This window comes from Loxodonta africana, chromosome 7, assembly GCF_030014295.1.
Source record: "Loxodonta africana isolate mLoxAfr1 chromosome 7, mLoxAfr1.hap2, whole genome shotgun sequence".
NCBI classification, from domain to species: Eukaryota; Metazoa; Chordata; class Mammalia; order Proboscidea; family Elephantidae; genus Loxodonta; species Loxodonta africana.
Window position 1 is genome coordinate 81,975,818 of NC_087348.1, and position 24,205 is coordinate 82,000,022.

Consider the following 24,205-nt stretch of genomic DNA (forward strand, 5'->3'; position numbering starts at 1 on the left):
TCAGTTAACACTCAAGCATGTCATTAACCATTTGTACAACCCAGGGACCCTTTCCTCCTAGCCCTCATTTTTATATCCATGGTCCTATCTGCTCTCTAAATACAGCTTCATAATCTTTTCCTACAGAATGGCCCCCAAAACTCTGTCAGTCACCCCCGACTATTATCCTTTTGTTAATAATAATGTTTTAGCTCCTCGTTTGTGACTCTTAAAGATTTTTGTTTTTCTGTTATATCAATTTAAACTTTTTGTCATAGCTGAAAAATCATGGCAATTTTAACCATACGTAGCTTCTTCTGTATTTTAAAATATCTGCTTTTCACTTTTCATACCAAAATAAGTGGGGGGAAATGTAGACAATCCAACAAAACTCCCAAAATAAAAATATTTCTAGAAGTACCGTAAATGTTGGTTAGAGAAGCATTTTCTCAGTTTTGTTAGACCATTATTAATCATAAGGCAAATTATTTATATTAGGCATTATTCTGGCTATTAATTGCTGTGTAAATAAACTGCTCCAAAATTTAGTAGCTTAAAACAGCCATCTTTATTTTGCTCACGAAACTGAACTTTAGGCAGGGCTCAGCAGGGACGGTTTGTTTCTGTAGCATTGGATGCTGGCTGGGGCTGCTTGAGGGTTGACTCCGTTCGGCATCAGATAGAATGGCTTAAAGGCCGGGGCCAGAATCATCCGGAGACTGGTACACTTAAGAGTCTGGTGCTGGGCTGGGAGGATCCAAACAGCTGGGGCTTTAACAGCTAGGGATCCTCAGTCATCTCTCTCCACCTCTACTTTATATCTACAACATGGCAGCTTCAGGGATCTTATATGTCAATTCAAAGCAGGAAGTCCTACGCTTACTGCTCGTCTTTGCCTTCTCCCCAGAATATCTCCGTATAGTATCCAGTCAGCTTTATACCAAAAAAAAAAAAAAAAAAAACCCACTGCCATCGAGCCGATTCTGTAAACCCACAGGCCCCTAAGTGACACAAACGGCTTGCACTCGACTCCTCACCTAAGGGTTGGCAGTTCAATCTCACCCAGCAGAGCCGGGGAAGAATAGGCCTGGTGATCTGCTTCCATAAAGATTATGGCCAAGAAAACCCTATGGAACAGTTCTACTCTGTGGCACATGGGGTCACCAGGAGTTGGAATCAACTCAACAGTAACTAACAAGAACAATATTTAATTTCAGAGAAAATATGCTCCTCTCCAAGAGCCAAAATTTGGCTCACTCCTATTGTAATAAATGATACAATCCCAATGCAGTTTGTGTCCCACTGAGGGGCTTTTGCCTGTCTGTCACATACTAATTTATCTTATGTATAAGGAATAATTCCTGGAGACTTTCAGATATTTAAAGCCTATAACATTTCAGTGGACCTCATTTACCTCAGAAGGACACCTGGAGACTTTCAAAATAAGTAAAAAAAAAATAAGGTATGGCTTATTCAGGAAGCTCCCAGGGGAGGTAAGTAACCCCCTCTTCCCATGCACTATCAAAGCCTTCCCTTCCAATAGGTAAAAACAACTAACCATTTTCCTCTTAGCTACTCATGTTTTTGTCATATATAAGACCTCATGCTGTGCCTGGGTAAACTGTCATCAGGCTAAAGGAAAAAGCCTCCTGGATCTCTGTAATATACTCAGTTGGATTTTGTTCAAGTTTTTTGTGGCCTGAGTTTGGTAATTTAAGGCCCCTGTTTCCACAGCCTATTGTATGGACTAATAATCATTTAACTTCTGGCAATTGGCTGTGACAATTGCCTGGAGTCTTAAATGCTATTGCACAGGCATTGGAACATCAGATAATTCAACAGAATAAACATGTAGAGCTAACTACAGGCTGTGTTTTCCTGACAACCTTCTGATCAATAAAATTCTGATAATGGTGTGGATCTGGATTACCCAAATTAATGTTTTACAGGCTGATTTCATCTGCCTTTTCCAAAATAGGAGGGTGAGAAATAAAAATTTAAAAAAGAAAATATCCCTGCCAGTTGTTAGGCTGTGCTGTTCCAAAGTAAACAGAAACAAAAGTTACAGAATATAAACAATATTCAGACACTGCCTTTCTCTAATGTGTGGAACAAGAGAGAGGAGAGAACAATCCAGAATTAACTCTTCTGGCAAACACAAGTAACTACTTCTTTTTTTTTTTTTTTTTGCTGTTGAGAAGAATATACACAGCAAAACATACACCAATTCAACAGTTTTTACATGTACAATTCAGTGACATTGATCTCATTCTGAGTTGTATAACCATTCTCACCCTCCTTTTCTGAGCCTTTCCCCCCATTAACATAAACTCACTGCCCCCTGAGTTTCCTATCTAATCTCTTGAGTTGCTATTGTCAGTTTGGTCCCATAGAGATAGTTCTTAAAAGAATATAATGCTCAAGGCAGACATTTTTTACTAGTTAAGCTAAAATAATGTTTGGTTTTAAGAAGAATTCATGGGCTATTTTTGGTTTAAGGTTTAAAGATTATCTCAGGACAATAATTTCAAGGGTTCATCCAGCTTCTATGGCTCCAGGAGGTCTTTAACACATGAGAATTTTATATTCTGTTCTACATATTTCCCTTTTTGATCAAAGATTCTTCTATATAGAATCTTTGATCAAAATTCAGTAATGGTAGCCAGGCACCATCCAGTTCCTGTGATCTCATGGCAAAGGAAATAGTTGTTCATGGAGGCAATAAGCCACACATTCCATATCCTCCTCCTATTCCAGTCTCTCCCTCTGTTGCTCCAGGTGAATAGAGACCAGTTGTTGTGCCTTGGATGGCCACTTGCAAGGTTTTAAGACCCCAGGCACTATGCAAAAAGCTGTGGGGGTAGAACAGAAGCACTAAAGCACTGTTAGGCAAGTTAATTGAGATGTGCCATGAAACCATGACCCTCAACCTCCAAGCCAAGGAACCAAATCCAATGAGGTTGTCCATAGCAGCCTTAGCAGCTACACTTTTTTTTTTCTTTTTTTTGCCATTGTTGTAAGTATACCTATCACACATTTTTTGCCAATTCAACTTTTTACAGGTGTACAACTTCTTGACAGAAGTTGCAGTCATTGGCTGTGAAACCATATCCTGAGGCGATGCAATTTTTACATCACCATTAACCTCCTTTCCCCATCCCTCCCTTCCCTGGTAACCACTAATAAACTTTGCTCTCTATACTTTTGCTTTTTCTTGTTTGTTTTTTTTTAAATATATGTTAGGCCATACATTATTTTTCCTTTTGTGATTGACATATTTCACTCAACATAATGTCTTCAAACTCCATCCATATTGTAACCTGTATCAAGACTTCACATCTCCTAGTGACTGAGCAGAATTCCACTGAATATATGGAGCACATTTTGTTTATCCATTCATCTGTTGATGGATATTTAGGTTGTTTCCACCTTTTGGCTATTGTGAATACTGCTTGCAATGAACACTGGTATACAAGTCTTTTTTTGAGTCTCTGCTTTCAAGTCTTTTGGGTATATATACCTAGGAGTGAAACTGCTCGGTCATATGGTAGTTTTATTTTTAGTTTTTTGAGGAACTGCCACACCATTTTCCATAGTGACTTAACTTCTTCTTATTTACCAATGTCAATTCTAACCCAAACTAGACGAAATGTATTAGGATGACCAATCATCAGACTAACCCCATTTCTAGACCACTCCCAATCCAGAGTTACTCCTTCAACTTCTATGATTCTTCCTAAAAATTGTACAGCACAATCCACATTTCATAAGAATCTCCTCCCAACTCTATTATTAGTTTCCAAATGGATCCTCCAGGATGCTTCTCTCTTGCTGTAGCAAAATCAATAGACTTAAGTTTATTGACTATAGGTATGTTCCTGGTGTTCTTATGCTGATGGATTTTTAACTGTTTCTAACAGAAGAGTCTTCCTTCCTTCCTTCCTCCCAATATATAGGAAGCATTTTATAACAATTAACTTTTTGATAGCATTTTTCTATAGGTATGACTTAGTTGTTCAACATGAAAATCAAGACAGAATCAAGAACATATTCTCAAATTATGGACAAGTTGCATCCTTCTGCCCTGGCCCAATAGAGAAAAGGGCTTAGAGTGAAGACGGACCATAAAATAATGACTATTTCACTGTCTAAACAACAATTTGCTTATTTTATTGTGTGCATAGTCTCCTCTTTATTTCGTTTGCACCTTGTCCCTGCAAATGCCTGTTCTATTGTAATTACCTGACTCCCTGTCTCCCGAGATCGAATGTTTCCTAAAGTCTGGCACTGTCATTTATTCCCCTGGGAAATTCAGTGTACCTATTACCCTCAATAAATAATTTTGAATAAATGCCTAGGTATATGAATGCATAAATGAACAATGTTTCTAAATTTCTTGCAAAACATTTCTGGTTTATTTACATGACCCTCATTCTTCAAAACGCTATTTTACAAACTAAGTCAGCTAGGCTGGGACCTGTAACAGATAAGACTGTGTTTAGTGTGAGTCTCAGGCCTTAGAAGAATGAAGAGATACAGACACTGACGTTCAAAAGTGGAACAAATGCTTTAGAAGATAGTGAGTTTCTGATGAATAACATATAATGAAAAATTGACTCTAGAGAAGATGGCTGTATTATGTAGGAAGGTAAACTATCTACTTGCTTTGGTTTCTTCTCGTCAATAATAATGAGTTTAAAAATACTCATGTGGAAGACAAGCCTGTACTTGTGAAGGTTGACTCTTTGGAGAAAAACATTTGTCAACCCGGACTTCATCAGCCCACATAGCACTAGCAGAAAACTCTAGCTACATGTTATGTTTCATTGTCCTGGAAATCCTTATGTACCCAAAGGGCTGTTAACTAGCTGGCTCAAGTAAGGTAAGAATAAGATAAGAAAGAATCCATGGCAGCTCAAAGAAAACTTTCCATGTAAAACTCTTCACTCTTAGAATATCAGAAAAAATATAAAGATCATCAATCATAGGTGGGTATGTCAGTTACAAAGCATCGTCTTTTGAATTCATTCCTTGAGACTCTTGTTCTGTGGCTTTCCTGTGGATATATGCCTTCCAGACTTCTCACAATAAGGCACTCAGCATTCATTCTCATCTATTTCAAATGTAATCCCAGATCCAGAAGATACCAGACTTTCATAGCCAGCCCTGGAATACTGGTGCAGATGTTACTGCAAACACTGTAATTAAAATAAAGTGCTGGCCGTATATTTATAAATAAATTTGTGTGTGTGTGTGTATTCTCGATTATTTGATGTATTAATAGTTCTTTTATGACCACTTTTCTTCTACATCCACCAGAAAGTAGCTTTCCATATCTTTTACTTTCAGAGTTCTGAATGGCCTCCTGACTTATCCCTAGGAAGATTTAAGACCTATAGGCTCATTAACAGGCCACATAATAGCTTCACAGGAAAACGGTAGTTTGTATATTTCACAAGACTAAATGAATTGTTCTGAATACTTCAAAAAACTCACAGATAACACATGCTACTGACCTGCTGGAACGAGCATAAGCAGCAACCGCTAGTCCAAGGATAAGGATTGCTGAAGAAGATGGGAAATTAAATATGACATTTCCTGATGATGCGTGGGAGCATATAGATAGTATAGCTACCTCCTCTCCAGACAAAAACCAAACACTCTCATCCGAATCTGTTTGGTATTAATGCCATAGACCAGGGGGTTTAGAACAGGTCGCAAGGGAATATAGAGATTTGCAAGCACAATGTGGACCTGGGGAGGTATATGGTGTCCAAACCGGTGGGTGAAAAAAGAAAAAAAAGCAGGGATGTAGAAGACAAGAATCACACAGATGTGGGCTCCACAAGTGCTAAATGCTCGGAATTGGGCATCCTTAGAGGGCAGGCGCAACACGGCCTGCAGGATTAGGCCACAGGAAGTAGCAATGAGGACCACATCCATGCCAGTGACAGAAAGTGCCACGGAGAGACCATAGATAGTGTTGGGCTTAATGCTGGCACAGGCCAGCTTGGCAATACCCATGTGCTCACAGTATCGTGTGGGGGATGATGTGATGTCCACAGAAGGGCAAGCGTTCAATGAGGATGACGAAGGGGAAAACAAAGGGGAGACCACGGGCTGCACATGCCAGACCAATCTTCCCAATCACAGTGACATTGAGGATGGATGTATAGCGAAGTGGATGGCAGATAGCAAGATAGCGATCAAAAGCCATGGCAGGCAGGACAGCTGACTCGATGGCAAAGACAGTGTGAACAAAAAACATTTGGGTGAGGCAGTTACGGTAAGAAGTTACATGGGACCTAAACCAGAAGATTGTTAGCATTTTGGGCAGTGTGGTTGAACAGAGTACCAAGTCAGTGGTGGCAAGCAGGCACAGAAAGAGGTACATTGGCTCATGCAGAGCTCTGTCCGTCATGATGACGTAGAGGATGGTGCCATTGCCGACCAAAGCAAGGATATACATGGAGCAGAAGGGGATGGCAACCCAAGCATGCTGGTCTTGCATCCCAGGGATTCCCAGTAGAATAAATGTGGAAGGGTGGAAGGCAGTGCCATTGCAGACAGATGCAGAGACCATAACGATGCAAAAAAGAGGGGATTTATCTTCCTAAAAAGTGGTTAGAAAATGAAATTGAGTCATCCTAGATGCCATTTATTCCTCCTAAGTATACTTTGAATCCCTTGGCTTTCTTTAATTCCCACCAAAGATGCTCAAATTTATGCCTTCCTCATTTCTTGCCTAAGTTTTTAAAGTAGCTGTGTAACTAATATGCCCACTTGCACCATTTTTGTCTTCCAGTGAAGCCTCTACACAGCTGTGTAAATAGTCTATCATGCAAATACAGTCAACAGTAATGCAAATGAACCTTTCTTAGGGGATGCTGTGGAGTCCTTGTGGCACAATGGCTAAGCATGTGGCTGCTAAACAAAAGGTGGCAGTTCAAATCCACCAGCCTCTCCTTAGAAACCCTATGGGGAAGTTCCACCCTGTCCTACAGGGTCGCTACGGGTCAGAACCTACTTGACGGCAATGGGTTTTTCAGGTCTGCTGGATGCTGTGTAGAATCTCTTGCATTAACCCCACCTGATCTACCATTTACCATTTTTCAGCATGTCTGGGCCCTAGGACACTGACCTCTATGAACTACTTCAACAGACTCCCTTTCCCTCTCACTTACAGTTGGGTTTTGCAGTGGTAAACAACAATAGGAAACTGGATGGAGGAAGAAGACCAAGGTCAGGGATTCATTCTTTCAGCTTCCTCCCGGCTGGTTAGCAGCAAGCTGGCTGGACCCCTCTGGTTCTGGTTTCCTTTGGTAACCATATCCTCCCATCATGCCTGCAGGCCTAAGGGTTGGGGCAGCACCTGCTGTTACTAGTTCAGGAAACTGCACAGGCCCTTCTGATTTCCCTACGCTTATCCACATCTTTGTAAATGGTTTCCTTGCTATGCTCCCCTCAAATTGCTCAGTTTGAGTGTGTCACCTGTTTCCTGCTGAGATTCTGCTGCAAGGATATACAAAGCTCTTCTTGATCTTGTTCTTGGATACCTATCTAGCATTATTTACTACCACACTCCACCAAATACTGAAAGTTCCAGCTTTATTTAAGTGTTGCAAAATGCTCAAAGCATACTTTCTCACACTTGCATGATTTTTCAGATGGCTCTTTATCTGTCCAGGAAAGCAGTCCTCATTCGATCACCTGGCAAGTTCCCAATGGTCATTCAAAAATCAGCTAAATATGTGCTCTTCTATGAATCCCTTCTATAACCCCTTCTACTATACTGTTTCTATACCTTCAATAGCCTACCTTAGGAAATACACAAATTGTTTTGTAACTATGTGTATCCCTCCTTCCCATTACATTGTAAAATTTAGTCTTATTTTTCTTTGATATCCAGTGTCTATGCATTATACATTAGACACGCAAATCACCAAGTAAATGAATAAAAGACTGAACTCTGTTAAAAGACTGAATTTTTAACAGAGTTGGGTGAGTGACAACTGTTGAAAAATAATGTCTCCTCTTGGGAGCTTTCCTCATGGATCAGACAAGATCTTCCTAGCTAGGTCTATGACTTCTCTATGCTCTTTTCACTCTACATACTCTAAGAGGTGTTCCTTATCATCTTTTCTTAGTATTTATCTAATCCATCAGCATCAGCATAATAAATTGCTGTCATTTTTCTTGATTGGCCACATGCTTCAGTTTGATTATAAATCATATCTGCCTTAGTCTGCTTTGTACACTTTAAAATACGAGCTCCCATAGGATCAGTCAGGCCATGGGCCAACATAGGTGGTATTCTGGAAAATCTCCAAGGAGAAGAAGTATGCCATGAGAAGGGAAGAAGAAAGGCAGGTTGACTCGCCTGAGTTAATAGATGAGTTAAGTCAGGGAAGGTTTTCTGGAGTGCTTGGGCCTTCATTTGTGGTTATCCTAATAGGATATAGGAGAAGGGAAAGAAGGAATTATGGAGCCATCTTGCCTTGAGAGACCCCTACAGGTGAAATCAGAATCATCATTCTTACCTTCTAGAAGTCTGGTCTTTGGAACTCAAAGATCCTCATTTTTCAAAGGGACATTAACATTAAATTCATTCAGTGGTTCTCATCTAAAAGGAATTTTAGGATATGGAAGCATTTAATATGGGATCAAACATTTCCTAACAATTATAAAGAATAAATAAAAAAAAAAAAAAACCCTACCTTTAATTCCCTGTTCACCTGCTACTGCGTTATTAAAAGGTCAATTCATAACGCATTAGGAATTTTGTTTTAGTAATTGTAGTGTCTGTTTCTCATATACTACTGCTAACAGTCACTGTAGTTATAAATTGTATACATAATAGTGTTATTTTTATTACAACTTGTAATTACTGATGGAATTAATGACCTAAAAATAGAGTTCACTGCCAAGTCTGCTATAATTTTGTATGTCCTTAAACATTCAAAAGTTTGGTTATAACTGCCAAAAAACAAACAAACAAAAAAAGTGATTATAAACATTTCAATGCCCATCTAGGAAAAATGTAAATGTTTTTGGCTTCTATCCTTCTAGCTGAGAGTTTTAAACAATAGATAAATCAGTGGCCAATAATCTTGTCATCCAGCTGGAATATAAATCATGAAGCATTTGTAATTCAATCATTGTGATTCTTGTCTCTCAAATGTGACTTTCTGAAATGTGGTCACCTGACCGTTTTTTGCACACATCTAGTCATAAGAAATATGATTTCTTGAGGCTGCTGTTCACAACTTTAAGCCTTCTGTGTTTGAGAATATTTTGTCTTTCACTAAGACCGTGTGTATAAGCACAACCAGCACGATTCCTCTTCATATTTTAGCATATCTTAGGTTTCCAGTTTTATGAACACATGTAATCTTTCTAAGGCTGCTCTTGAATTTCATTCTTTTGTCAAAAATGTTATTATTTTTTATGTGCCAGGAATTCTTCCAGGTGTTTGATATACATTGAAGAGTAAGAACATGCATGTTTCCTGATATATTATGCTTATAGTCTAATGAGGAGACTTCATTATTCAAACTGTCTCCAATATACATATAAGAATACTACCTTGATACTTGCTAAGAAGGGAAGTTACATGAGCCAGGTCCTACACAGGGAGAGCTTCCCTGAGGAAATGAAATTTAATCTCCAAATCTGAATCTTCCTTAAATGTTTCAAGCATTGTTTGTACAACACTATTCCCAGTGTCATCACCTTCCTAAAGCTCTTCTTTGATGCTCAAGTCTGGAAGATAAGAAATCAGGCCCTACATTCAGATTGCTTGGTTCAAATCTGACTTTATTGCAGCTAAATGTTAACTGTAATACCTTGAACGATTTTCTTAATCCTTCTGTTCTCAGTTCCTTAATGTAAACTTTAGATAATACATATTTCCTGGGGCTCTGCAGAAGAATAAATGTGATGAGTTATACAAAGCAAATTACACAGTTTCTATTATTTAATAAACATTAACTATAATACTCACTGTTCCTTCTCATGATTTTGCAAATCTCTGAGTCCATCCCTTTGACTTTGCACTTATTTCTCAAAAAAGGAAACTCTGCTTAGTTCCTCAAATAGTAAGATACACTGGCCTTTCTTGAGTCTGTAATCCCAGAGCAAGGGCACTGTAGTTTCTCTTTCTATTTAAAATCAAGGACTCTCTTCAGAGATATCCAAGGCTGATTCTCATTTAGCTGGATTAGCTGGACCTTCACAAGATATGCGACGAAATGGCTACCCAAAGATCCGAATCCTATCCATACGTCAATGTCAATGAGATTCCACCGTCCCTCTCCCTTCACATAAGGAACCATTTTGACATTTGTGAACCTTCAACAAGAAAGAAACAGATGTGTTCTATGCTGCCCCCAAGAGGAGAGTAAAGATGAATGAGGCAGTCACCTAATTTTTCCCAGGAAAAGACAACCAGAACCTCAGGATACTCAACAGGTTCTTCGTGGGCTTCTAATGTTTCTGCACATGAAATCCTAGAACTCTCTAGACTGAGGAAATTATATTTGGATGGTACTAACTAGACTTAGATACTCAGAAGAATGAGAGGGCAATCAGGTATGTTTGCTCATCCCTCAGATTTTCTTGGAGGTGCCGTGGGGGTTTCATGTACTCAAGAACGAGATTAAACACACTGAATTCAAGGCAATTCCAACTCTTAGTGTCCTTATAGGACAGAGTAGAACTGTCCCATAGGGTTTCCGAGGCTGTAATTTTTAGGGATGTAGACTGCCACAACTTTCTCCTGCAGAATAGCTCTTAGATTCAAACTGCCAACCTTTTGGTTATCAGTCGAGTGCTTAACCACTGCACCACCAGGGCTCCTTAGGAACAAGATCACTCACTAACCAGTAGATATGACTTCACTCTTACCTGGCTTGCCTGACCAACAAAAGTGAGGGCAAGATGCAGTTATTGCCAGGAACTTCTAACCTCATTATAGCTTTAAGAAAGTCTGCTCCAAGAGATCCCTCTGATTGCTTTCTTCAGCCAATAATGAAAATAGCAAGAGGCTGGAAACTCTAATTACAACATGAAGGATTCGGGTGGAAAGCAAAGAAGGACTTGCTGATAATAAATTTGGGTATGCAATAAAGCTAACCAAATACCTGAGGAATTCAAGGAGCTGTACCTTCGCTAATGAGTCAGGAGACTGTCTCAGATGACCTCTGGAGTAGCCAAGAACTTCAGTATCTTCATATGGATTTTCCTACCTTTCTGTCTTCCCCTACTTCTGCTCCTGGATTTACAGAACAGTCTTCAACTCTATTCTCTTTTCCCCTCATCCATTCAAAAGTCACCCCAGCTTCTGGGGCGAGCAGCACTGGGAAAGACTTGATTCAGCACAAGTAGCATAGTCCCTGGATCTGAGGTCTCACTTCATTTATTCTCACACTTGAAAAGGTTTTTTGGTCCAGAGAGGCTGTGATGTGGCTCAGAGGCCCAGTGGTCCCAGTTGCCACAAACAGAGGTGAATTTGCAAATATTATCTCTGGGGAGGCATACTAGTTACGTCAGCATCTTATTTTACAGGATGGCCATTTTTTAAGATTAATACCTGCCCAATCCTTCTACACATACTCACGTTGATCTAGAAGCATTTTCTGCTATATCATGTCCCCAGGTACCCACTAATCCAATTACAAGACTTTAGGCAAAAAATGTAGCCAAATTGTGCCAGACTGATGGGAAGGGCAATGCAGGGAGAAGAGAGGAGACATAAGATGATGAAAGAATGAGGAGACAAAGTTGAGATTAAAAGTATTTAACCCCATTTGTGAAAAATACCTTAAGTTGGCATTTTCACACTTCCTTTTATTACCTAAGTGGCTCATACTGCCTGTGTTCAGAAAGGAATCATTCTGTTTAATCTGAATTCCTCCAGAATGACCTTGAACCTGACTCTTTATTTCTCTTTAACATTTTGATGCCATCATTAGGTGTAATTCCTTGCCTTTTCTCCATCTAATTACACCAGATGATAAGCTACTTAATGAAACTTACTGTTAATTATGGGCCAGTGAGAAGACACATACTTTTCCCATAGTCCACTGAGAAAATGACATCTTCTTCTCCATCAAACTTTCAGGCCAAGAAGCTGGGAATATCGGAATGGAGATCAGACTTCATGTGCTGGACTGATTGGGTCAGGAAAGGCTCCTATAAATTAAGGTGACATAGAGAGTACATACTAGAGAAAGATGTGAAAGTGGACAATGGCATTTCCTTCTAGAAGCAGGAATTATCCAGGGCATATCTGAACCATTAGAAAAGAATTTTCCAAAGGAAGAAGGATAGACAAGGTCTAGTCAGACTCTTTTAAAGTGCCCTCACCAAATAGATCCCACATAATTGTAAACACCTTAGCTAGCCTCTCACCACTCTCCTTTCTACCTCATTCCAGACCTTAGCACTTAGCTCATCGATATTGAGCTATAAACACGTATTCAATCCTCAATAATATTTACAATTTGTCTCTGACCCTCACACAAATTGATGTGCAAGTTAATTCAAGTTGTTTAGAAAGTAACTGGACAGTAAGTATAAACAAACTGAAAAGGTGGTTTTCTTTAATCTACTGCTACCACACAGAGGAATCTATTTTATATAGGAAATAGAACAAACAGAAATAAGACAGATACAGATTTGAATCCATCCCAGCTCTGACATTTACTAGCTGAGAAATTTTGAATAAATTGTTACATTTTTCAGACCTTCATTTCCTCTTCTGCAAAATACAGCTATTAACACACCTTAAGTTGGTGGCTCTGAAACTTTGCCACACAGTGGAGCCACCTGGGCTTTTTAAAAAATGTTGAAGCCTCAATCCCGCCCCCGAGACGTGCTGATTTAATTGATATAACATGAAATCTGGGCATTTAAAAGCTGGTGGATTATCTAGGCACTGAGGTGAGAGTGTACTGGATGTACTTGAGAAGCTTCTAGAAGGCAAATATGGCAAAAGCAGAGTGAGCAAGGGGAAAAGTAGTAGTGAATGAGATTAGAGAGGTAAAAAGGATCAAGTTTGTATTGTTGTCTGTAACAGAGATTTCTCATTCTTATATCTATTGGCTTCTTCTCTCCTTTCTATATATAAGAGAGGGCCCCATGCATTTAGATGGGGCCATGTGGTAATAATAGAAGTGGCATATGTCAAGACAGGGCTGAAATATTTAAGAACAAATGGGAATACTCTATGCCCTCTTTTCTCCTGCTTCAGTGACAAAGGAGGCCTATGCTGCAATGGTGAACTCAAAGAAGAGAGAATTGCTAAGGCAAATCCTTAGGTAGACATTAGAGTATGGAGTTTAGTGCACAAGCAGAGGATTTGGTTTTGGATAGCAGCATCCATAGTAACTAGAGGGAAAGTAGAAATAAAAGTGCAAATGTAGGCAGGTGGGCGGATGTGGTTGTACATACATGTGGACATTCTATTCTTCCCTCTGTGTTTTCAGGGAAGTAAAAGCAATGCCATCTATCTCTAAGGGTTATGATAGGAAAGAAAGTATTTGAAGGTTGAGGAGAGAAGAAAACGTATGATGTTATCTTCTAAAGAGTGGGCAAGTAAACGAAAAGGAAAATGTAATATAATTGCCATGAAGTACAAAATGTTAGGTGACCAGATCTCCCAATTTGCTCAGGACAGTTCCAATTTATGTCTGTTGTCTATGTGTAATTGGAGCCCTGGTGGCGCAGTGATTTAGACCTTGGCTGCTAACCAAAAGTTTGGTAGTTCAAATCCACCAGCCCCTCCTTGGAAACCCTATGGGGGCAGTTTTACTCTGTCCTATAGGGTCACTACAAGTTGAAATCGACTTGAAGGCAATGGATTTGGTTATATGTAATTACCAGTAGTTCCTGCCTTTCATCCTCAAATTATACGAGTCTCCTAAATAATTTTTCTTAAGTTAGCAATCTTACTTTTAAAACTAGGTGAGTCAGCACATTTACAACTTTTTACCCCATGGCTTCAGGCACAAGGTGGGTGGAGAGTTACATTTAAAAACGGCCTCAGCATTGCTGAGAAAGCACAATCATGTGTTTCTGTGTGTGTGTGTGTTAGACAGGGAGAGAAAAGAGAGAAATGTGAGGGTGTATTAAAGAGTGGTTCTAAAAATGGACCATGAAATTAAAGCTAAGGAAAGAAATGAAAAAACTTGGTTGTATCAGTTAATTATCAACACCTTGGAATTCAAGGACTATTGAATTGAGAAGTGAAGTAGAAAAACAGGAGAGGGTGGAAGGGACTGGAATGTCTAAAACTGAGATTATAAAGAACTTGCAAATATTTGTATGGATACATATTCTAAGATATTTCCAAGGAATGAAGTAGATGAGGTAGGTTGGAAGAAAAGTGAGACTACTGAGAATCCAGTGATTCCAGCTATCAATTGCTGTGTAACAAACTACTCAAATATTAGTCATTTGAAGTAAAATTTTATTATTATTTCTCATTGTTCTGCAGATTTATTGAAATCTACTGAGCTGTTCTCACTTGAGGTGTCTCTATCTCTCTGTCAAGTTGCTCTAATTACATTTTGATGGAGCTGTAGTCATCTCTAACTAGAGTAGGTGCATTTTATTCTGGCTGTTATCTAGGAGTTCAGCCAGGGCTGTCCACCACATAACCTTTTCCTGTGGCTGGAGATTCTCACAGCATGGTGGCTATGTTCTGGAGACAGTGTCCAAAAGGCAAATATTCCAAGATATGGATGGAGAAGTTGTAAGGTTTCTTATAACCTAACGTCAAACACCCCAAAATGTCATATCTACTGCATTCTATTTTTCAAGCTCTGTCCCTAAGGCCAACACAGATCCAAGCGGTGGGAGATTAGATTGTACAACTTGGGGTAGTGGCAAAGCCATAATGCAAAAAGGGGTGAAAGATAGCGTTTTGTCCATCTTTGGAAACTGAAACATCTAACAACCTATCCTCTTACTACATTAATGCATGTCCCTTCCTACATGCCAAATGCATTCATTCCATTCCCTCAGACCCCCCAAGTTTCATTCCCATTATGCGATCAGTTCAAAGTACAGGATTTTATTCCTCTAAATCAGGGCAAAGTATGAATGAGGTTCCTTGAGTATAGTTCCTTGTATATAGCTCATTGAGCGCAATTCCCCTCAGTTTGAGGACCTGTGAACTAAAGAGATGATTATCTGCCCCCTACGCATCCAATGAGGAGCCCTAATTGGGCACTGGTTAAGCTGTTGACCAAAGGTTAGCAGTTTGAACCCACCAGCTGAGAAACAAGAGAAAGATGCGGCAGTCTGCTTCTGTAAAGATTTACAGCCCTGGAAACCCTACGGGGCAGTTTTACCCTGTCTTATAGGGTTGTTATGAGTCAGAATCGACTCAATAGTAGTGTGTATATGGGTATGCATCCAATACGCAACGGTTATACAGAGACAAGATAACTGCAACAGTTCCTCATATTCAAAATTGTGGCCGTGGGAGAGGCATATAGCAATCAATGGTCCATTATAGTTCTAAAATCCCGCCAGGGATATATCACCAGATTCTTAATAAGGACCAGATCCTGCTCCCTGGGAATGGTTCTCCATGGCTCTTGGCCTCAGGCTCTGGGCAACTGGGTTCATAATCTATGTCATCCTTGGTTTTCAATGAGAAATGACCTGTGTTTATAGTTGAGGGGCTTTCCCACCCTGCTTCCCACCTAAAGGAAGTTGGAGACCCAAAGACCTCTTTTATTTTTACCCTGGGAGTCCTGGGTGGTACTAATGGTTAAGTGCTAGGCTACTACCTGAAAGCCTGGTGGTTGAAACCCATCCAAAGGCACTTTAGAAGCAAGATCTGATGATCTGTTTCTGAAAGGTCATAGCATTGAAAACTCTATGGAGCAGTTCTACTCTGCACATATGGGTCACCATGAGTCAGAGTCAACTCAATGGCAACTAACAAATGTCCTTTTTAGTCCAAGCTGATGGTGCTTGTACATTTCTTTCTAAAACTTTGTGAGTTTTCTATGAATATTTTAGGTTCACTTCATTAGACAAGGAAACCCTGGTGGCAGAGTAGTTAAGAGCTATGGCTGCTAACCAAAAGGTCAACAGTTCGAATCCACCAGGCTCTCCTTGGAAACTCTATGGGCCTGTCCTACTCTGTCCTAGAGGGTCACTAGGATTTGGAATAGACTCAATGGCAATGAGTGTTGTTGGGTGTCATTAGACAAAAATCACACTCACAAGTATCTTCAAAACTGGTCTCATTGATTTTGACTCAGAGTTAGGGTGCTACAGTAAATGCCTTTAAGATTCTTGGAGCTTCTTTGTCTAATTAAAAATGTTTATACAGGACATCTTTAAATATGTCTCAATTCTTAACAAAGAATCTTACAGCTTACTTTGAAAGTCTTTTGTCTTCTGGAGAGACTGGGAATATAACTCAATTTTATATTTGAACCCAGCCAACCTTGACTCTTTGTATTTCCTCTAAACTCTGCTTAGACACTGAACAATTTCATGGCCTCTCCATGTCACTTGGGATCCTCATAGCATGTTTTTGTTGTGCCGTCAGGTCGGTTCTGACACACAGGGAGCCTGTGAACGACAGAATACAACACCGCCCAGTCCTGCACCATTCTCTCAATCGTTATTACGCTTGAGCCCATTGTTGAATCCAGCAGAGTGGCTGGATCCCAAGAGGGAGTGTACCAAAATCAAGCATTTCAAGAGACCTAGGAAGAAATCTGGTGGCACAGTGGTTAAGCACGTGGCTGCTAATCAAAGATTGGCAGTTTGTGCCTACCAGTTGATTTGTGGAAGAAAGATATGGCAGTCTGTTTCAGTAAAGATCACAGCCTTTACTCTATACAGTAGTTCTACTCAGTCTTATATGTTTGCTATGAGTCAGAATCAACTCAATGGCAATGGGATGGGAGCCTTGGAAGCTTCCAAATGTCACATCCACTGCATTCTATTTGTCAAGCAACCCTTAAGGTCAACCTAGATTCAAGAGAAGGGGAATTAGATTTCAACTGTTAGTGTGGGAATGGCAAGTTCACACTGCAAAAAAAAAATCACGGGAAATGGAAGGTATTGCTGTGGTGTCTTTGGAAAATACAATCTTCCACTAGAATTATTAAAGAATGACCTATGTGGACATTAAGATCACAAATAATAGTGATAAAAGTAATTGTGGAGAGAATTACATTGAAAGAGAAGCTAAAAATCTTTAAAGCAGGAAGAATGCCTAGACTGAAGGGAATTGCAACAAGTAGAGATAACTGATAATGTATTTTGATGATACGTGATTTAAAGCTGGGGAGTTTTAGGATAGAGAAATAACATTACTCCAGAAACAGTGATGTGCAGCATGCAGGATAGTTATGTTTATTTCCAGAACTGGAAAATAACTACAAGATCAAGACTTGGGGTTTTTCACAGGGCCAGGACTTTTCCCATCTGAAAGGAGCCACAATTTCTTCAGTATCAGAATCACCTAAAGAATAAAGAACACAGACGTCCGTTGAAGTAGACTAGGGCCTACTATACTACTTTGTGTTTAGGATAGTAAAGGGACTTGTAATTTTGCCAAGATCCCCCAATAATTCTGATACCCACCAAAGTCTGATTGCCACTGTTTTAGATGGTTTATTTTCCTGGGGGGTTCTCAAAAGAGGGTAATCATTTTCTGTTAGATTTCCTGACTCTCATCTGGAAAGTGCCCTACAAAGGTACTCCAAATTGCTAGGCCTTTACTCTTCCTCTTTAACCCGTTTATAAAAATAATAATCTATTCTTATTATGTATGATCAACATCTTATCCCATAAATCTTGGAAATCTCATGTCTAAATGAGATAAAAATCTCCTTTTGGTCTGTCTTTTAATGCAGACATGTTGTCTTCAACTTCCCCCTCCCTTTCTATTTTATTTTTTTGCCTGCCTCTCTTGATATCTAACTGTTCATCTTGTCTCACTGATTTCAACAAACTATAATAGGTTTCTGGGGTTTTATGAAAATCTAAGCCAATATTAAAGAGATTCCAGATTTTTTTTTAAGGGAAATACTCTAAAATCAATATGGTTACCTGTTTTGTTTCTCAAGCTTTTAACCGAATATCACTGGGTCCCTTTGGGGAAGAACAGGAGGATGATCTTATCCCGAATCTGTTTGGTCTTCATCCCATAGATAATTGGATTGAGTGCAGGTGGGATGGCTACATAGAGGTTGGCAAACATTATGTGGAAGGAGTGAGGAATATTGTGACCAAAACGGTGGGTGAGGACAGAGAACATGGCTGGCGTGTAGAATATAAGAATCACACAAACATGGGAACCACACGTGCTAAGGGCTTTCTGGCGGGCATCCCGGGATGGGAGGTAAAAGATAGCACGGAGAATGAGAGTGTAGGAAATGCCAATGAGGATCAGGTCTGAGGTGACAGTCATTACCGGCACAGCAAGGCCATACCAGATGTTGATGGAGATGTCCGCACAGGCGAGCCGGGCAACGCCTATGTGCTCACAGTATGTGTGAGGTATAATGAACGTTCGGCAGAAGGGAAGTCGTTTTAAGAGGAACACACATGGAAAGATGATACAAAAGCTCCTGCTGATAATACCCATCACAATCTTAGTAATAATCTGACGAGTGAGAATAGTGGCGTATCTTAGGGGGAAGCAAATGGCAACAAAGCGATCAAATGCCATTGCCAGCAGAATTGCAGAATCCATGGTAAAGCTGTAGTGGAGAAAAAACATCTGAGTAAGGCATCCAGGAAAGGTGATTTCCTGAGGACCTAGCCAGAAGATACTGAGTATTTTGGGTACACATGTATTAGACAGAATGAGATCTGTAGCAGCCAGCATAGAAAGGAAAAAGAACATGGGCTCATGGAGGCTGCGCTCCGTGGAAATAAGATGGAGAAGGACACTGTTGCCTGCAAGGGCCACGAGGTAGATAATGAAGAAGGGAATCCCGATCCAGATGTGGAAGTGCTCCAGCCCTGGGATTCCCAATAGGATGAATGGGCCTGGATTGAAGCTGCTCACGTTGAATACAGCCATCGTGATCTCGGAATGGATGTGTCTGGTAAACTGAAAATAAAAATTTCAAGGCTGATTGTTACAACGATCTGCAGATTTTCACCTCTGAGCCTTCACCAATTTTATCCCCTCACTTTCAGCTCTAGAAAATGATAAAGTATCCCTCATCTCTCCTTTTTATTAATACATATCTGTCAAATGTTCAGAAACAATTTAAAATCATAACAGAAGTAGTATTGAAATAATATTTTACTAGAAATAAAAGTCATATAACTTTGGACTACAGTTACCACCAACCCAGGAGGCCCCCTGAGAAACTGTGTGAGCAAAACAGCATTAGCCAGAGGAACATTCTATCAGTAGTCGGGGCTTTGAAAGAAAGTTCAGTGTGAAATCTCCACCTTGATGAACTGGAATACAAGTGCACAAGCTCACAAAGGGCCTAACAAAGGTAGGCTGAACGTCAGAAATCTAAGCAGACCATGCTGTCTCTTTTCTTCTTTATTCCACTTCCCATACTAAAACATACGTTCTGCTTCTCATCACTGTTATAGAAAAGTTCACGAAGATAAAGAAAAGATGTACAATATTTTTCACTAAAACCTAAGATTGAGGTGGTTAACCTACTCCTTCAGACATTCTTAGCTTGGAAAAGTTTTCAAAAAAAAAAGCCTTTATAAATTCCTATATCAGATTTGTCCCATAGAGAGAAGATAGAACCCTCTGCCCAAACCTCATAGATGACAAATCCCAAAACAGGGAGCCCCATCTCCTGGAAACTTTCCAAAATAGTATTCTTGCCCCTGCCTAGCCCACGTAATACACATTCTTGGGACACTTCAACAAAATATTTCAGCCAGTCTTCCAAAACTCTTCTTTTTTTTTGTGACATGATACACAACTCTTTTTCTCCAACCAAAGTAATCACTCATTGTTTCTACGTGTCCCTCGATAGTTGGAATTCTGCAGTGCTCTGTCCATGCCCACTGCTTTCTCAGTCAACAATTCCATCTGGTTATCTCCACAAATGCCAAAGCTTCAACTGTCACCCCTATGCTGAAGCTTCGGAAGTTTATAAACCTTAGGACACGTCTCGCTCCTCAACTCTGGGACTAGTTGTCTTTATGCCTGTCATCTTCACACGGAAATCTCACAGGTGCATCCAGCTCAGCATGTTCCAGACAAAGCCTTTTCTCTTTCCTCGGTTCTAAACCTGTTTTTTCCAGTGTTTCATAACTTAGCAAATGATAGTACAACACAGGCAGTTTCTCAAGAAACCTTGAAGCTATCCTAATTGCAACTCCCTCACACATAACCATCCTTCTCATCTTCTAAACAAGCACCACATTGCGGTTATTCAGTCTCTAAATTTCTCTATATTACACCCACTTTTTGCTACTGCTTACACTAAGGAGCCCTTGTGGTGTAGCGGTCAAGAGTTCAGCTGCTAACCAAAAGGTCGGCAGTTCGAATCCACTAGGCACTCCTTGGAAACCCTGTGGGGCAGTTATACTCTTCCTTAGTGCCTCTTAGCCTACCCTAGGCTCTCCTCAAGGAAGTCGGTCATTGCCTTGGAGGACTAAGAATGCCTTGATGCCAATGGCTTTGGTTTTGGAAACCCTGGTGGTGTAGTGGTTAAGAAGTGCTATGGCTGTTAACCAAAAGGTTGGCAGTTTGAATTCACCAGGCGCTCCTTGGAAACTCTATGGGGCACTTCTTCTCTGCCTTATAGGGTCACTACGAGTCGGAATTGACTGGATAGCAATGTTTTTTTGGGGGGGGGCGTGGTATTGACTCTTCTATCCTACATACCATCATCATCCCCTACCAAGGCCTCTAGAGAAAATCTCCTGACTCAAAAGTATCGATTTTGTTTGAACAATTTGAAAGTTCAGGGAAAAAAATAATAACATTTTTAGGTATTCTCAGGTCAGTCTGCATTATTCAATTAAAGGAAATATCACACTAGTTTAATTTAATTTTACTTATCTTTATCACTTAATGAAGTGTAAACTTTAAGACGACAGAATTCCAAGTCTGCCTATTTTATTGTTTTTTCCCTAGAACAGTACCTGGCGCAGACTGTTTAATAAATACTTATTAAATAAACAAATGAAGGGAAGTGTATCACCAACAGACCTGAACATTCAATAGTGTTGGGACTACAGTTTACTTATGTTCCTTACCTTCTGATTCACCTACCTCTGCCTCAATACTGTACCCTCACAGACTGCTATAACAGTACATAGTGGGCTCCTACACTTAGACTCTGGGACATAGACTATCTGAAAGAGATCCCAATATATAAATATATGAAGAAGATTCCAATATAAAGGAAGCATTTTATAACAATTAACTTTTTGATAGCATTTTTCTATAGGTATGACTTAGTTGTTCAACATGAAAATCAAGACAGAATCAAGAACATATTCTCAAATTATGGACAAGTTGCATCCTTTTGCCTTGGCCCAATAGAGAAAAGGGCTTAGAGTGAAGATGGACCATAAAATAATGACTATTTCACTGCCTAAACAACTATTTGCTTATTTTATTGTGTGCATAGTCTCCTCTTTATTTCCATAAGATCTTTTGCACCTTGTCACTGCAAATGCCTGTTCTATTGTAATTACCTGACTCCCTGTCTCCCGAGATTGTAAGTTTCCTAAAGTCTGGCACTGTCATTTATTTTCCCGGGAAATTCAGTGTACCCAGTACCCTCAGTGAATGACTTTGAATAAATGCCTAAGTATATGAATGCATAAATGAACAATGTTTCTAAATTTCTTGCAAAAGGTTTGTGGTTTATTTACATGACCCTCATTCTTCAAAACACTATTTTACAAACTAAGTCAGCTAGGCTGGGACATGTAAGAGATAAGACTCTGTGTTTAGTGTGAGTCTCAGGCCTTAGAAGAATGAAGAGATATAGACACTGATGTTCAAAAGTGGAACAAATACTTTAGAAGATAGAGAGTTTCTGATGAATAATATATAATGAAAAACTGACTCTAGAGATGATGGTTGTATTGTGTAGGAAGGTAAACTACTTGCTTTGGTTCCTTCTCGTCAATAATAATGAGTTTAAAAATACTCAAGTGGAAGACAAGCCTTTACTAAAAAAGCATGCTCAAATTTATGTCTTCCTCATTTCTTGCCTAAGTTTTTAAAGTAGCTGTGTAACTAATATGCCCACTTGCACCATTTTTGTCTTCCAGTGAAGCTTCTACACAGCTGTCTAAATAGTCTATCATGCAAATGAACCTTTCTTAGTGGATGCTGTGGAGTCCTTGTGGCACAATGGCTAAGCATGTGGCTGCTAAACAAAAGGTGGCAGTTCAAATCCACCAGCCTCTCCTTAGAAACCCTATGGGGAAGTTCTACCCTGTCCTACAGGGTCGCTACGGGTCAGAACCTACTTGACGGCAATGGGTTTTTCAGGTTTAGTGGATGCTGTGTAGAATCTCTTGCATTAACCCCATCTGATCTACCATCTACCATGTTTCAGCATGTCTGGGCCCTAGGACACTGACCTCTGTGAACTACTTTAACAGACTCCCTTTCCCTCTCACTTACAGTTGGGTTTTGCAGTGGTAAACAACAATGGGAAACTGGATGGAGGAAGAAGACCAAGGTCAGGGATTCATTCTTTCAGCTTCCTCCCGGCTGGTTAGCAGCAAGCTGGCTAGACCCCTCTAGTTCTGGTTTCCTTTGGTAACCATATCCTCCCATCATGCCTGCAGGCCTAAGAGTTGTAGCAGCACCTGCTGTTACTAGTTCAGGAAACTGCACAGGCCCTTCTGATTTCCCTACGCTTATCCACATCTTTGTAAATGGTTTCCTTGCTATGCTCCCCTCAAATTGCTCAGTTTGAGTGTGTCACCTGTTTCCTGCTGAGATTCTGCTGCAAGGATATACAAAGCTCTTCTTGATCTTGTTCTTGGATACCTATCTAGCGTTATTTACTACCACACTCCACCAAATACTGAAAGTTCCATCCTTATTTAAGTGCTGCAGAATGCTCAAAGCATGTTTTCTCAAATTTGCATGATTTTTCAGATGACTCTTTATCTGTCCAGGAAAGCTGTCCTCATTTGATCACCTGGCAAATTCCCAAAGGTCATTCAAAAATCAGCTAAATATGTGCTCTTCTATGAATCCCTTCTATAACCCCTTCTCCTATGATGTTTCTATACCTTCAATAGCCTACCTTAGGAAAGACACAAATTGTTTTGTAACTATGTGTATCTCTCCTCCCCATTACACTGTAAAATTTTAGTCTTATTTTTCTTTGATATCCTGTGTCTATGCCTTATATACATTAGACACACAAATCATCAAGTAAATGAATAAAAGACTGAACACAGTATCTGAGTTTTTAACAGACTTGGATGAGCGACTAGTGCTGAAAAATAATGTCTCCTCCTGGGAGCTTTCCTCATGGATCAGACAAGGTCTTTCCTAGCTAGGTCTATGACTCCACTATGCTCTTTTCACTCTACATACTCTAAGAGGTGTTCCTATCATCTTTTCTTAGTATTTATCTAATCTAATTTTTTTTTTAATCAGCATAATAAATTGCTGTCATTTTTGTTGATTGGCCACATGCTTCAATTTGATTATAAATCACATCTGCCTTAGTCTGCTTTGTACACTTTAGAATACGAGCTCCCATAGGATCAGTCAGGCCATGGGCCAACATAGGTGGTATTCTGGAAAATCTCCAAGGAGAAGAAGTATGCCATGAGAAGGGAAGAAGAAAGGCAGGTTGACTCACCTGAGTTAATAGATGAGTTAAGTCAGGGAAGGTTTTCTGGAGTGCTTGGGCCTTCATTTGTGGTTATCCTAATAGGATATAGGAGAAAGGAAAGAAGGAATTATGGAGCCATCTTGCCTTGAGAGACCCCTACAGGTGAAATCAGAATCATCATTCTTACCTTCTAGAAGTCTGGTCTTCGGAACTCAAAGATCCTCATTTTTCAAAGGGACATTAATGTTAAATCCATTCAGTGGTTCTCATCTAAAAGGAATTTTAGGATGTGGAAGCATTTAATATGGGATCAAACATTTTCTACCAATTATAAAGAATAAATAAAAAAAAAAACCCTACCTTTAATTCCCTGTTCACCTGCAACTGCATTATTAAAAGGCCAATTCATAATGCATTAAGAATTTTGTTTTAAT

At 39.7% G+C, this 24,205-nt stretch overlaps 2 protein-coding genes and 1 pseudogene across 3 annotated transcripts in view; all 3 read right to left on the reverse strand.

The window, feature by feature from the left end:
* LOC111749149 (olfactory receptor 52P1-like) overlaps positions 1-10,012 on the reverse strand; it is a 66,707-nt gene extending 56,695 nt beyond the window's left edge. Inside the window, exons 1-2 of one of the 2 annotated variants that reach the window (XM_064288560.1) lie at positions 9,983-10,012; positions 8,520-8,602 (exon numbers count right to left, since the gene is read on the reverse strand). The gene's annotated coding sequence lies outside the window, so the exon portion shown is untranslated. Of the gene's footprint in view, positions 1-8,519; positions 8,603-9,982 lie in introns of those variants that run through there. The other variant, XM_064288559.1, reaches the window with a different exon arrangement.
* On the reverse strand, positions 952-8,604 carry LOC100673160 (olfactory receptor 52D1-like; annotated as a pseudogene).
* Positions 10,013-14,528: 4,516 nt separating the features above from the next.
* On the reverse strand, positions 14,529-23,993 carry LOC100676580 (olfactory receptor 52H1-like). Its single transcript, XM_064288558.1, has 4 exons — positions 23,959-23,993; positions 23,799-23,866; positions 18,067-19,075; positions 14,529-17,476 (listed from the first exon to the last, which is right to left on the reverse strand). The coding sequence occupies exons 2-3, from the start codon at positions 23,853-23,855 to the stop codon at positions 18,098-18,100; spliced, it is 1,035 nt and encodes a 344-aa protein (XP_064144628.1). The 5' UTR covers positions 23,856-23,866; positions 23,959-23,993; the 3' UTR covers positions 14,529-17,476; positions 18,067-18,097.
* Positions 23,994-24,205: the final 212 nt, after the last annotated feature.

Coding starts and splice junctions, on each gene's coding strand:
- LOC100676580 (XM_064288558.1), bottom strand. CDS start 23,855: ATGAAGGCCCAAGCACTCCAGAAAACCTTCCCTGACTTAACTCATCTA. Junction 19,076..23,798: donor TAACTCATCTATTAACTCAG/GTGAGTCAACCT, acceptor TTTTATTTTCAG/TTTACCAGACACATCCATTC.